Below are 15,231 nucleotides of genomic sequence, written 5' to 3'. Positions count from 1 at the left end.
AGGTTTAATAAAGGTTTTAAAATCTATTTAGAATTTTCCTCGCATTTTAAAGCACTGTACTTTAATATAAAAATAATACAGTTCAAATATTCTAGAGCCATGTTGTGTTCAATATTCCAAATACATATATTTTGCGTTGCAATTAAAGTGTATCATTACAATTGTGTTACAATATAGAGTGCATCTCCCGTTGAATTAACCAACCAGCCATACTCGACAAATAAAGTCTGCACGAAGGGAAGGCAACACTTTGCGTTATAACGTAAAAAACAGCCAAGAGTTTAATTCCTGCGCCAGTTTCATACAATTTTGTTTCGAGCTTGTCCGTAAACTTATTGTCGAACCGCCGCAATATTTATCTAAAAATCGAAATGGCTGTCTGGCAGCGGCAAACTCCCATGGGGTCCGTGAACGCGATTACCAGCACTCTTTTGGATGCAGCCTAGCTGCATGCAGCGTTCGCGAGCTCGCAGACGAGTCTCGACGCCGTGTGCAAGTGCACGGTGCACTCTTTGTCACCGACTCCTACGACGTCCTATAGCAGCAAGTGCCGTTGCCCTCTCGCCGCGCGGGCACACGCTCCCGTACCTCATTGAATCCCACGACGCCGTGCATGTAAGCGCACCTGCGCTCTCACCGACACGGGAACACGCTACTCTTTTGCACCTAGCCGCGGCTCGTGCGCCCGATCGAACCCGCGATCGAGACGCGTCCCTATTTTCCGCACCTCTGCCTGTGTTTCGCTGCCGCGGCGAGCTTATCGAGCGCGTCTGCCGCGGCGATAAAATTATATAATGTCGAGATAGAGGGAGAGAATGCCCTGTTAACACGTGGTCGTGAACACCCTTCTAAAACGCGGTAAACTTCCGTTAAACCGGACTAGATTGATTAAATTGTTTGGAGCAGTGGTAACGAGGCTTGCGGAGATGTGTTACTTAAAATCTATTATTAAGTTGCTTGTCAAGCCAATTTTCAAGATCTGTTATAGATGCCAACATTTCTCTCGTTAAATAAATAAATAATGATAAGTCAAAGATAATAAATAGGTTAACTTCTTGTCAGAAGTTAAGTTAAATCGGACGCAAGACCCTATACATTCGCATGTTTTGTGGCGCCTTCCCCGATTTCATTGTATCGCGCGTGTCGCATTCGGGTACGAGCTGCAGAAATAGCCCAAATGCTACAGGAACCCCCCACATTGCACGCGCATAACTCATGTCGCTAGATAAGACCGCGGTGTTTACGAAATTCGGTAGATAAGGGGATACGTTGACAATCGGTTAATTATCGCGCGATCTGTCGCGCGTTCGTTCAGATAGTAACGCCGTTCGACGAAACTTGTAAACAAGTGAATAAGTCCTGCGTGCAGGGGAATCGCGAACATACGGAGATACGACGAGCCGTTGGCTCTCTCTATCTGTCGGCCAGCACGTAGAAAACACGAGGACGATCCGGAAAAAAAACATGTGCAGAAACGAGCGCGCAGAGTCATCGTTTCGCGTGCGAAGGACAAAGCGATAGGCGGTATCAGTCACGCGACCGATCGCGACTCGATATCTCGACACGGATGCGGCTGAACGCATCTCCGGGATACGTCCAACGCGGAGACCGTCGACCATTTCTCGGCCACTGCGTATGATTCGATGGAACAGCCGCCGAGAGGCTTATCGGCATATAGCTTTTAATAGCCAAAGTGTTAACTAACATTTGCGATGCAATTTTCCGCACAGCTCGAGACGCCGCGCTAAAAGTGCAGGACGATTGGGGAATTATTGATGGCACCTTCGCTATCAGACAAGATAATCCCGACGTCGAGATTAAGGGACGCGTGTCGTGTATAATGATCCAAAGAACACGGACACGGTGCAGTGTCCTCTCCGTAACTGCTCTAATTACGGGTCTGCCGAGTGACAGTTATGGCAGAGGTACTCGCTACCTTCGATTCTGGTGTTCCAAACTTAAAGAGGAATTAGACTCTTTTTCGTTTTATTATGCTACTGGATGCTTGTTTTATTATTCTACTAGATTATTAGCAGCATTCACATTGATGCTGCATACTAATAATATAGTACAAATCAAAAATTTATATTAATATGGATTAAGTAGGAGGACTCGTTAAATTCCAGGCGAATATTAGCCTTTGAACGATCGCGGAAGGTGTTTGATACGCCAGCCATACGTTTCATAATTAACGTCTTCTTATTTTTTAATGAAATCTAAATGTTATCACTTAGCTGTAAATAACTGCATTGGTTTTTAATTAAGAGTCACAACAGCGTGATTTTTATTATTATTTTCTGTTCAGTATTTTTTACAAATCCAGAATTGAAGGACACGTCGTACACGGCCTTTAATATTAAACCGGTCAAATGAGAGTCGTTTTGACCAGTTTCACACATTTTATATCAAGATTGAGACTTTTTGAAGAACCCTTCGTATTACATAATTGATCAGACTTCTTAATTTCAGCATACGATGAAATAAAATTAGCGAAATCTCTAAATAAATTCAGTTTCGTCATTCTTATAGAATGAGACAAGTCACTTTTAATGCTCCGTGTCAAACCATAAATTAAGCTTTCTTATTTTCGATCTTTTATAAATCGAATTTTTACCATCGTGTGCGTCGCGTTTTTTTTCTTTTTAAATTGGCATGGAACACGATATGATTACGGTCATTTCAACGTTAGTAAGAAACGAGCAGAATTTCAGACGTCGATTCATTACACGGGTTATTTAATTGTATCGCATTCGGTGCCGTTTACGACAACGATCAATTTTTGCTTCAGTAACAAGAGCTGCAAGTTTCCGACCTCGAACTAATTATACGAAGTAATTTAATTGCGACGCGTTTGGTGCCATTTTATACTGAGAAACAAGACGAATGCGACGGTAAAGGTCCGATTCATATAAAACAAAAAGTAAGAGAGTTTAATTTTCGGTTTTAAAGCTCTTTCGCGTCCGATACTTAAATCGCTCGGCGCATAGCTAATTGCAATGGCGATTGTATCGTGTTTGGTGTCATTTCACTCAGAAAACGAAGACGCAAAATTTCGTTCAGAGGAATTAACAATTAGTGAAGCAGTTACGAAGAAAATACATTGACCGTGTTATCAAGCCGTTCGAGAACAGACGGAGACCAGTCGCGCGTCTTCGACACTTTACACCGTTCAAAAGACACTTCGTAGCCGGGTGCCATAAATCCGCGTGTCGTTTACTCTCCGTCTGGCGCATGCATCCTTGAAGGTGCTGCTCACCCTCCGCGAGAGCAATACGACGATGCCTTTGTTATGACTGGCGACGTATACAATTTCCTAGAATTCCATGTTTAAGTTCGCTATAAACCGCCGGCCGCGTCCGCGTCCCGGCTACCGATAAGATATTTTCATGGTCGCGTATCGGCGCTTGTACGCTCCTCCGATAGCGGTTGGTCCCCGGAGTGGCACTGTAAATTTCGTTCGAAGCCTCGCGCCTGGTTCGCCTGCTAATGGACACGCGTTACCGTTTCGCAGGGAAAGTGACCGTTTAATTGGAACGACATGCTAGAACCGCGGTACAGTCCGATAACGAAGTCCTCGACTCCCTTAATGAGAGCGGCAAGAAAGAGACGAAAATACGTTCGGCTATCGGCGACAGATGTATCGAGAACCCGTGCCCCGATGATTCGCATGCAAATCATGAGCCTTGCTATCAATTCGAGAGGCGCAAACAATGATGTCATCACCGGCCAGACGCGCGCCTATTTGTTCGATGACTGTCGCGATTAGTTCGCATGGCTCCGATAAATGCTGCGAACAGCGCGGTTTTCTCGTTGGTCCGGAGCATTTTTGTGAATTCATTTAGCATGCGGATTGTATGCACTAACGGCGAAAGATAAAGCAACGGTGACGTCGAAAAAATATCACATTATGCGCACAATGCAAATCGATATGACTTACGCTTTGTTCCTGTTCAAATTGTTCAAATTATAAATTTTCGCAAGAAACGATTGAATAAATCTCTGTACCAAAGCATACGTCGCGATAGAACTGATGAGAAATCTGCACAAACACATTCTCATAAAGCGATGCACGCTTTTAGAACTTGGTAGGTTTAGTAACAAGAATCGTGTTACGTTGTTTCTAACGTTACGAGAACGTTAACCCTTTGCACTTTGAAACTTCATCTGATATACCCACCATTATAATAACTAGACTGCGGATCTCTACGCAAACTAAAGATAGTCTGGCTCTATTGAAACAAACTGAAATAAAATAGTAGTTCGTTAGTTTAGTGTCGCTGTGTCGGCGACGTCGGAGGGCAAAGTGTTAAAAGAAGAAACCCCTTTAGAAAACAAGTCTCGTAGCAGTGCGAGCATTTGTAAATGCTTCCTACCAAGGGCAAGGATCGAGAATTTACTAGGTACGCCACTGCCGGTTAAAACTGCTCTTCCTCCACGCTGACGCTGCTGATATCCAACGGCGCGCAGCCGCGCTACAGACATGGCAACATTGCGAATGACCACGTCGTCACGGTCACCTGACTTTTCGTGGAAACGCGGCGCTGTCGCAAACGCGAGTAAGGTATGCGAACAGCAGTGTCAGAACATCGTCTTTATTTCACCCGGGTCTGCTTGGATCGTTCGTTCGCTGCGAACAGGAAGTCGAAGACCGCGGAGCCGCCGCGAACCCTCTTCGTTTCGCAAGACGATACGGTTTATCTGAAACTGTCCGAGACTTCTTCCGAAGTCCAACGCGAGAATCTCCGTACCACCTTGTCTAATCTCCGTGCATTTATAGCGCGAGACAGGAATTAGTGACGTTTAAAGAAACGGGAGCATGTTTGGAACGTTTTTGCAAGATTTTACATTTCTTTCGGAAATACGTTCATAGATTTTATACATTTATGAGGAGAGCAAGTACATCGAATGTCAAGTGGTAAAAGACATTTGCAGAATTTAATAATACCGTTGTATTGATTTCAATCTATTATCATCATTAACGAGATGCAAATAACCTGTGTAGCTCGTGTACCTCGCAATTAGTGCAGCAAATGTTGCATAAAAATCCACTGTCTATTGAAAAAAAATGGGTTACGATTGTGTAGACGGATACGGTAGGTACGGAGACACTGTTTTGAATTATGGTCACTCAAGGAGATTTACCGAGCATTAAAAGCGACGAATGTGTATATCCACAACTTCTAGTACAACACATGCTACGGTTACGAAATTCATTAAATCATTTCCTATGGAAGAGTCTTTATAATTTCAGCAATTTTAAAATACAAAACATGCGATCGATCATTTTGACCGATTAGCTAGGTTTAGTGTTAAATCGCGTTATCTAGGGAATAGTTAGAGTTCTGGTTGAAACGCAAGCTGAATAAACGACTATATATACAGTGAACGGACTGCGACTGAAGTTGTAAATAAATTTCCTTCCCGAGCCTCTCCTATTCGGTACTTTCTCGGGGTCTGTAGAGTGGTACAACCATCTAAACCCTACTTGCCGCGACTAAAATAATACGGATCTATTATTTTTGGCCGTTCCAGAAGCCTACAAAGTATGGTCGGTATCGGAGGCGGTTGCTTTCTTGCAAGTTGGCCGATTCGAGTGCACGCGCACACAGGCTCGGTCTGGTATCGAATGTGTGGCTGTGTGGCATAACCAACGGCAAGAATGAGCGTGTATGGCGGCCCTAAGGTGATTCGTGGCGAACACGTACGGAGACCGGAATAGCCGGACCAGCAACCAGCCGATATATGTGCAGCACATATGCATATATGTTTAGTACATGAACAAATACGCGTACATACATACGTATGTATGAATGCAGACGCCTATCACGTGGCACGGCAAAACGAGTGCGTGGCAGAAACGTTTTTGACGTCCGAAAAGTAGCACGGCAGGAGAGCATGGATTATGATTGGAACGTTAATGTGCTCGAATGTCGGTGGCGATAACCGAGCTCCCTCGATCGATTATCGGCCTGTTTACTTCCACGAATCCGATTTCATGCGAAGACTACGCAGTCCGTGGTCGTCGACATCGGTATAATTGTATTGTACATGTGCACGATCAACATGGCTCTGTTAAAAAATAAACAAGAAAATACGACTTCCGCGACGTAGGCCCGCTGTCGTCGGATCGCTGTTTCTGAAACGCTATGTCCTTCCAGCGGTAACTGACATAGCTCAATATAAATCCATACGGCTTCTTGAATTGTTGCAAAATCGTCGATACGTTTAAATTTTACTGAAATACACTCGCATTACAATTACGATGCAATGCTTTATGTTTCTTCGACGACTTCGTAACTATTTTCCGTTGAAACTATGACATTACGATTACATTAACGAATTTTTTTTTGAGAGCAGTGAATGCTTTTTGCGGTGGAGGATGTTTTGTAACGTTTACGTAATAGACGAGTTAAAATAAAAATAAATACTGTGAAATTACGCCATCGGGGTGTCAACCTTGGCCATAACGCCGAGTGGAGGCATGCGTAGTAATGTTTATATGTATGTCAAATAAGATTATCCACATCCCTGTGCATGCTTATATACCGATGCTAATCTAATGCTAAAGTATACGATCCCTGGCTGAGAAGGAAATCGACAGCCAATAAAATCCGCGATATTGCCTCGGACCCATATATTTGACACAATCAGTCTACGTGTCGACAATGCGCGTCTCCCGGCAGCACGTGGTATAATAGTAAATCACCACAATCCAATATCGAATGATAGCGAAAAAGGTGTACTTTTTATGGATAGCCCGCCAGATTGTAAACCAATTACATCGCCACAAATTCCGAGATTATTTTCTCAGATATCAGATCCCGATCGGTCGTGTCAATAACTTGTTGAACTATAAAATTCAACTCCTAATCATATTTTCGTTTTTGGACGTCATAATAGAGTGAGATTTAATTAATTCCCCCGACATGACTCATCACGATAACCGACGCCAATACGTGGCTCCTCGATTACCGAATGTATCTCGACTTTCGACCACGTTACATTTATAACAACGATTACAATTCCGGCGAATCGGTTATTTTGTGAGATTGGTGTCGCACGATGTGACCCGGATTAATAGATTACCGAGTGAAAACAATTCTTTTTTAAGGCTACCCCCAATTCGGAGGAAAGAATTTAAATAATATAAATTATGGACGTAACTTTAACACAACCCAGATTCTATTCGTTTCAAAATCAAATATTCTAGAATCGATTTAAAAAGGTCGAAATTCGATTCTGTAGAGAATCGATCGAGAGTCGCCCATCCCTAGAATAAAGTAATCCTGTCGGGTAGCTAAGGAAATGTTAGAGACAGGTTGTTTGCACGATGTGGATGAACTTACCCGTGCGAGGGAAACCTGTGCTGAAGATGTTGTGGTTCGTAGTACTGTGTGGTGAGGGCTCGTTCGTCCAAGGTGTGTTCAGTCGCGTGGGCCTTCGCTGCGGACTTGATATCCATGAACGCCACCGTCGCGGAGGCACCCCCGGTGCTGCTCGAGGAACCGCTACCCCCGCCACTGCCGCCGTTCCCAGAATTGGAACCGGAACCACCCTCGTTGCCTTCTCCAAGGGAACCACCGGTACCTCCGTCCACGGGGCATTCTTCGCCCCGCGGCAGCAGCTTGACGCTCTGCACGCGTCCATACCTGAAACACACAGAATTTCTTCGTTAATTAAAGCCGGCAAACTTTCCGTTAACAGCTGTGTACGGTATATACGTGTCAGATGGATGTGAGCTTAGAGAAACAGGCACGAGCAGGGATCGCCGTGTAAAACAAGACGTCGCTTGCCTTCAGGAATAAACAATGCATTCTGGGATCGCCAGCATAATAATGTTTACTACCTAATTCTTCTAAAAAGTAAATGTAATCAGTGGGCTCACTCGGAGACATGAAAATGTCAGGGGAATTCGACGAATGGCCGGAAGTTGTGACTGCAGGACAGACGAGGGTCACGCTAACACAGGTTAGGATTTCGGAGAAGAAGTGCGCACAGATGTCGTGACTGTTTTGCTAAGTTCTCTGCTCCTAACCTGACACGCACACCGAAAATCGAATCGAGGAATTTACTAATCAGACTGTTGTTGAAATTCTCTCGCGTGCAGGTGGCCGAAGAAGAACAGTTCTCAGTATGGTGATAATATTTTTAGCAACTGTATTGGTCCGCTGTTTCGGAGAACGGAACTGTCGGGCGTCTCGTACTTTGCTCGGCCGCGACTCCAGATCGGTATACTTAAAGAAAGCGCGTCTTGTTTTCACCCTGTAGAGGCCGGAGATATTGAATTTCGACGAAATTAAAGAAAACAAAGAGCCAAAGTTGTTTCTGGCACACCCTGTGTACAGAAAGCTCGGCAGCAGTAGAAACGGGCTTACTAGGTGAGGTAGGGCGAGCGCGCATCGCGGTGGGGATCGACCGGTTCTGATTCGTCAGCTGGGAGAAGAACATTACGCGCAAGCGCAAAGGCTCGAACGATCACGGAGTATCTCTGGGAGTTGTTCGTCTAATCTCGCGTGAGTCGCACGTATTTCCTTGTGCGTTCTTCCGAGGAGAAGCTTTGTTTTTTATTTTTCTTCTTTGATATCCCGGATCAGACACGCAGCCAATAACGCATCAGCGGAAAAATGCATTAGAGACACAATCCGTTGTTTGTTCTGTAACACTCGACAAGTAGCGAGCTTCGATTACGCGAATAGAGAGAGAGGAATGCGCGAGAATTGGGCGGCACCTTGGATTAATAGTTCGCGCTTGGATATTCTACTGCGCAGGGAGAAAGAGAGAGAGAGAGAGAGCGAGGGAGGGAGATAGAGACAGAGCGAAAGAGAGAGAGAAAGAGTTCTTGCTAGGCCGTTACGAAAATCAAGGAAAACCGGTGGATTGTATTTCGTATAAACGAGGGAGGACGACACACACGTTCGTTTATCAGGATATACCGGGCACACACTTTTTTCTATCGTGATATGTCGGATCGCCTGCGAACGGGGCGTGGCCCCTCTTCCATATGCCGTGTGATTCGATGGCGAGGAAAGGGGCACGGGAGAAGAGTCTTTGTATAACGGTTTTTTATCTTCCCTCGTTGCACTTCGTTTCGCTCGAACATTTCGAACACGTTTATCCGCCGTGTCGAAACGAATTGGATCTTCCCGCATCTGTAGCAGGAGAGAGATGTGTGTTGTCCCTTGTCCCGAGAGGCTACTCTGGCGCAAAAGATTTTCAATTTTCCGGGGTTCGACTTGATCTCTTTCTGCCGGAGAGAAAAAGGAGAAAACACCGAGAGGATATAAGCTCTAATGTCGGAACGACACATACTCTGGAAGATCGCTCGGACAAAATGGCTACCGTGACGTGCCGTCCATGTTTTCCGTTCCGATTCCACGTTCCGCGTGTCCGACGCACAGAAATTCCCCAAGAGAGTTTCCTCGGATGCTCGATTTGTGACGTGTGGAAGCAGTGCCATCTCGAAATTTTTGCTCGGAAACAACGGGTCCAGTTGTTTCGTACGTGACAACACACGATGCTATCGACTCAAAAAATGTGAAGCAAAAAAAAGATGAAAAAGGGGCGAGAAACGGAATCAGTGAAAAAATACGGGAGGAGAAGAGACCGATGTATTTATTCGTAGCGATTATCGGTATCGAGCGTTTATTCTCTGCGTGACATTTTACGAAAGAGAACCGATCGCGCTCTGTGCGTCGTGGCCGCAAGAGTTTCCATCCCACCCAGTTCTCGTTCGTTCTCCTCTCTTTCTCTCTCTCTCTCTGATTCTCTTCCTCCCTCTTCACTCCTCCAACCCCTTGTTTTCTTCTCCCACACATTCTCCTGCGTGAAACGTTGGCGCTCGTGCGCATAGGCGTACACGCGCACACAATCGAACCGTTGAAAAGTCTCTCGCGCACACCGAGCGCTCCCCGAGAACGTCCTTTTCTGTGGCATACATGAGTGAAAGCGGGCGAGAAGGGGCAGGGACGAGAGGAGAAGAAATAAGATAGAAGGCCGCGATGGTGGGGAGAACGAAGAGTGCCACGGTGGCTGGCTGGCTGGCTGGCCAGCGAGCCGCAAACCGTACCCATTCCCCTCCATAGTCCCCGCTCGCTGCTCGCCGAGGAATTTTACTTCGGCAGACTCGCTCCCGGCCGGCCGCTCAATTCCTTCGTTCCTCTCCAACGAAGTACAGAGAGGCGAGCCGAGTTCTGCTTGATGTGGACGGGCATTACCATGACTTTCCATAAATTTCAAGTCTCTAGGTCAGAGTTGGATTTTCTGTCGCGGAAGAAAAAAGAGAAGCGCCGACTTGCGGCAACGTCATCTCCGGCCATGGGAGGTACCGAGAGCCGGTCGTCGCCTTAAAGATGGTCGACTAGGTCCACGAACCTCGGAATACGTGTCGGGGAATCACCGGAGAGTGGCACTGTAGTAGAACGCTTCGAGAGTGTGTGACGTTCTGCAAATCTTTACATGTTTCGATGTTCAAGTGATCTCCGTTGTACTTAACACACGGTTATGTCGTTAGTTACAATGAAATCTCTTGGTAGCGGCGTCCGATCGATGACACCAGTGGAAATCGTTCGCCCTAGATGTAAGTGCCTTTCGTCGGGGGGAGGGAAAAAAAATACGGTTCCTCCGAGAAACCGAATCTCACGAGGCATCGCGACGGCATCCAGTCGGACGGCCGTTTGTCTTTCTACGTTTGAAACGGTAGACGTACGGGAAATCAATACATCGGCCCACGGTTAAGAGACCCTGGCCAGTATGTGTGTATGTGTGTAGGAACGAAAGCGAGAAAGAGAGAGAACGGGGAAATTTTCCGTTTCTAGAAATCAATTAACGTGTCACGCGTGACACATAACAATTTTGGGTGCTTTCGTCGCGCCGGCTTCTCGATCGCTGTGATCACGAACGAAATCTTAACGGAAACGAATAATCTTTTTAATTTACGGAAACTTACCGAGTAACTCCGTCGATCGGACTATCATTATGGAAAATTAGTGAGTGTCCAGTGTTACGTAAACGACTGGCAACGAAATTTTAGCCATTTTCAGTAACGATGATGCAGCTCGTCGACTGACACAACATGCCCGCATATTGAGTCTCCGCGTCAGAGATAAGAATTCGACGAAACATGCCGGCCGTTTAGCGTAGGAAGTTCAAAGTGGAGGAAAACCAGGTCCACCGGCATGATTCTTCATGTTTCTCCGGACCTCGGAATTCCGAGGGCCGTGAGTGTGTCGATTTAACTTCAACAATACGCTGGGGTTCTACGATTCCACGAGGAACAGCGCGAATAAAAAGGAATACAATGCAGAACGAACACTACGGGATAACAACAAAGAAAGGAGGCTTTTGTTTCTCGACTTTTCCCCGGCCTCCGTTGCCCCCCGTGATTTCGCCTCGAATCTCGCGAAATCGAATAAAAAAAGCCGTCTGGCTCTACGAGGACGCTGGCTGTAGTCTCGCAAATTCTCCCTGGGAGGTATCGAGTCAGAGGACCGTTTGACCCCTTACAGTTCACTGGTACACAGCAGTGACATCGAAAAATAGAAAGTGGTCGATTAATTCTCTTCAACTCTTCTTCGACAATATCCAACTGAAGTTATTTTCTACAAGAGTTTAACAATAAATCCTCGAACTTTGATGGAGAACTTCTTCGTTTCTCGTAAGTGACCCTACTGTTTCAATATCAACAAAATTACGTTTCCATGAAGTGACCATGGTTTAGGACGCTCTAACAAAATTACATACACGCAAGCCGAATTTGGCAATGCGAACGATATTCGTATCTTCCGTTAAGAAGAACATAGGGTTGAACGATATCGACGAATATACTCGTCGGGTAGGGTACTCGCGACCATTCGCTTGGGAAATGGATTCGTTCGAATTTGGGTGTGCCGTGTCTGCGGTAGATACGTGTAAAAGGCAGGAAAAGTCTCAGAGCAGTACCATTCTCGGCAGACGACACTGACATAAGCCGCAAACGTCGCACAAGCGGCAACGTCGGGACGCCTCAACGAGGCCGGCGAGGACGTGGCAACAGCGCTATGACTCAGCTCTCCTCGTTCCAATCGCTTCTCTCGGCCCCTGTCCCCGCTCCGGCTACCTCTACGCAGCTGACGCCCTTCCCCTCTCGCGGGTTACCCCCACCACCGGTCACGACTCGATTCTATCCTTCCTTGTGTCGTGTATCGTGTCCGAGGCTGCCCCCTCCCCTGAGCTCGTCGATCCGCACCGTTTCGCCGCCCCTCGCCCTAACGGCTTACCGCTCCCTCACCGCTTTTTCTCCCCACCAACGCCATCCGGCCAACTCTCTCGGGGTACCGACAACTCGTTTGTCCCCCTCCATGGAAGCGTGCGCGGGCCGATTCCTACACGGCGTCGTGCCGCTGCCAAGACGAGCGTACAAAGTCCCCTTTGGAAGAAAAACACCTATACCTCTCTAGCCCCCATACTCTTTCTGCTTTTTCTTTCCCACTCTAATTCTCTCGCACTATCCCTCCCTCTCTCTGTCGCCTAACCCCTCACCCCTCCACCCTTTTCTCCTTGTCTTTGTCTCCGGGTTTCTCTCCGCCGCTACCGCGTCGTACCATCTACCCTCCTCTTCCTCTCTCGCTACCTTTTCTCGTCCTCCTCAACCTCCGCCTTTCCCGCCACCCCGCCGCCCGTTTTTCTTCGTCCAACGGCTTCTTCCTTCTTGCTCCTTTTCTTCTGGATCTTCTTTCTTTTGGGCTTCTCCTGCCATTTCGCTTCTGTATATCCGCTGGCCGAGCAGCGAACAATGCAACGTGATCCAGATGCAGGAAAAAACGAGGACGGAGAATGCGCGCGCGATCAGGACCGGGACGAAACAGGGGCCGGCGGCGGGCACAGACCTCGAACGAAAATTGTGTACGTAGTTGCACGGGGCTCCCGGTGAATTTACGCGAGAGAGATCTATCACCGATTGTTTTTACGCGGCGGCGACGACCGGTGCGCGGTCGCCGGCAAGCCTGATGGATTGTCTCCGCGATCGATTGGTTAATACCGCGTTATCGAACCGCCGCTATCTAGGAAAGACAAAGTGTAATTTGTTCAGCGATGGCAGCAGCGGGGAGAGCTTGACTGCTTCGGTGGTAACTTGTTTTCTCCAAAGGCCGTTGGATTCTTCCTAGGTCGTTGGAGGATATGGGGATGTTTGGTTCTGTAAATTCGAGGCGCGATCGGGTGCACGAGTTGTGAAAACTTCCTCTACGATAACGCATTGCCTGCGCTATAAACTTCCTCGCTGCGAACCTCTGTTTACTTCCGGCATCGATGCTGCGGTTCGCCGAAAGGCTGCGAGTTTCCTCTTTCTTGCGTCCGAAATCTAACTTCTGATTCTACGTGGCGTTCCTTGTTCGACTGTCGGAAATCTGACTACTACAAACGCATTTATATTCGATGAGCTATAGCCGAGAAGCATCGCGTCTAAGCAGAAATGCCTCAAAGGCGCAAATAAATGAACCATCGATGGGTAATACGGTAATTCCGATAGAATTTTCACCCTCGCGGAGTCAGATGATTATAACTTCGCCTAAGGAGGGGAAAATTAGATGGAACGGTAAGCGTGAACTCGAATTGCTCGTAATACTGATCTAGGAGTCTCAAGGGTAGGCGCACGGTGGTACCTTTCCCTAAAAGTTGATCACGATTCATGAGTTCGTACGATTTTTATGAAAATCATGTGGCATCTTATAAAAATTATAAAATTATAAAAGGAGAATTAGACACTACCAATATTGACGACAATTGCATGTAAAATTTAGTATGAAGATTTCAATTTCGAGATGGTTAAAAACGGTCCAATTTTGATTGAATAGCGTAGTTGTCTCATTCTTAGTAATGAATCTTGTTAGATCATGTTTTTTTTTATTATTATCATCACTTTTCCTGTGTCTTTGTATTATAATATGATAATACTTTCGAAGATGAAAATCGCAGGACTTAAAACGCTAAACCTACTAAGCTATAAAACTGCCCAAAGTGATTCCTTCAATCGATCCGAATCTTTTAGTTTACGATTGATCCTATAAATACACATTTATCGGGAATTTATTCGATAAATTTGATTCGCCGGACATAAGAGTAAAATCGCTAAAGATCCAAATAAATATATACTTGTTATATTTATGAAGCATCGTAAAACAGCTGCTTTTAGTGCTCCGTAAAACTAGACGTCGAGCGGTATACTAATTCTATTATTTGCCAATAAAGTAAGGCCAGAAGCATTACCGATTTTCGCCGCGTTTTATAGAAAAATCGACCACCGTGCGACATACGCTCGAGGCTCCGAACTCCGTGGACAATGTCAGCGAACCTCCACAGCAGCCGTTTTCGTTGTTCACGCTTTTCCGTAACGAAGGTTATCAACATCGGTTATTACAGTACGCGCGCCGGTGTGTTATTATCGTCCGCGGACCGTCTCTGCGTGTCTCCGTAGAAAGTTCCTTGGCACACTAAGCACAGAGAGGAGTAGAGACGATCAGAAACTCTTCCTCGCCGGCTCTTAAACGCTTCAGGAGTAGGGGGGGGGGGGGGAATTCGATGTTTGTGTGAGTTGAAAATAGTATGGACATGCGGGAAAATGAGAGACAGAGCGAGAGAGGAAGAGAGAAGAAAGAATCGATACGAATGCAATCGTGGCAATAATTCACGCGTTATCTGCTCTCCTATTCTAATGCGAGTTAGAGCGAGAGAAGGCAGGCCGACGACTACGAGGCCGCGTGGGTTCGAGGTCGAAGCCGTAGAGTCACGTTAGGCGACTGCCGTCTGTGTCGTAGCCGAGGTGCCGTTATTTTAATGCAGATACGCAGCCCGGACGAGAATGAAAGGTTGAAGGAGACATTTGCGCGCGTACAACAAGCGCGCGCGACGACCCGATATGCATCCAGCCGGCTGACGCACCGCCAACTTTTGCCCGGTCCAATGCTGATCTGCGATTCATAAGTACACGACTGTAAATCGGCACCCAGCCGGTCCAGCCTTCCTGCCGCAAAGCGTTTCATCGGGATTCTCATCCGACAAACGTGCTCCCTGTACCTTCCTAACAGAAATTTACATTTAACCTACCACACGGCGATCAAAACGACCGGTTTCACATTTTTCATTTTAACCCCCCTTTCAAGGTATATTCTGTTTACTGTATCATTCTCTTTCATCTCCCTCCATGCTCACTTTATTTAAATGTTTTAATCGCTCGCTTTATTTGACTTACTTTGTTAT

At 46.4% G+C, this 15,231-nt stretch overlaps 1 protein-coding gene across 6 annotated transcripts in view; it reads right to left on the bottom strand.

The window, feature by feature from the left end:
- LOC144474292 (uncharacterized) overlaps nucleotides 1–15,231 on the bottom strand; it is an 85,257-nt gene that overhangs the window by 24,354 nt on the left and 45,672 nt on the right. For 5 of the 6 annotated variants that reach the window (XM_078189012.1, XM_078189008.1, XM_078189009.1 and 2 more), the window contains exon 2: nucleotides 7,347–7,649. In XM_078189012.1, the coding sequence (XP_078045138.1) occupies nucleotides 7,347–7,649 (303 nt within the window). Of the gene's footprint in view, nucleotides 1–7,346; nucleotides 7,650–8,072; nucleotides 8,221–15,231 lie in introns of those variants that run through there. The other variant, XM_078189013.1, reaches the window with a different exon arrangement.

The sequence above is a fragment of the Augochlora pura genome, chromosome 8 (assembly GCF_028453695.1).
Source record: "Augochlora pura isolate Apur16 chromosome 8, APUR_v2.2.1, whole genome shotgun sequence".
Lineage (NCBI taxonomy): Eukaryota > Metazoa > Arthropoda > Insecta > Hymenoptera > Halictidae > Augochlora > Augochlora pura.
This window is presented reverse-complemented; position numbering and strand designations above follow the sequence as displayed.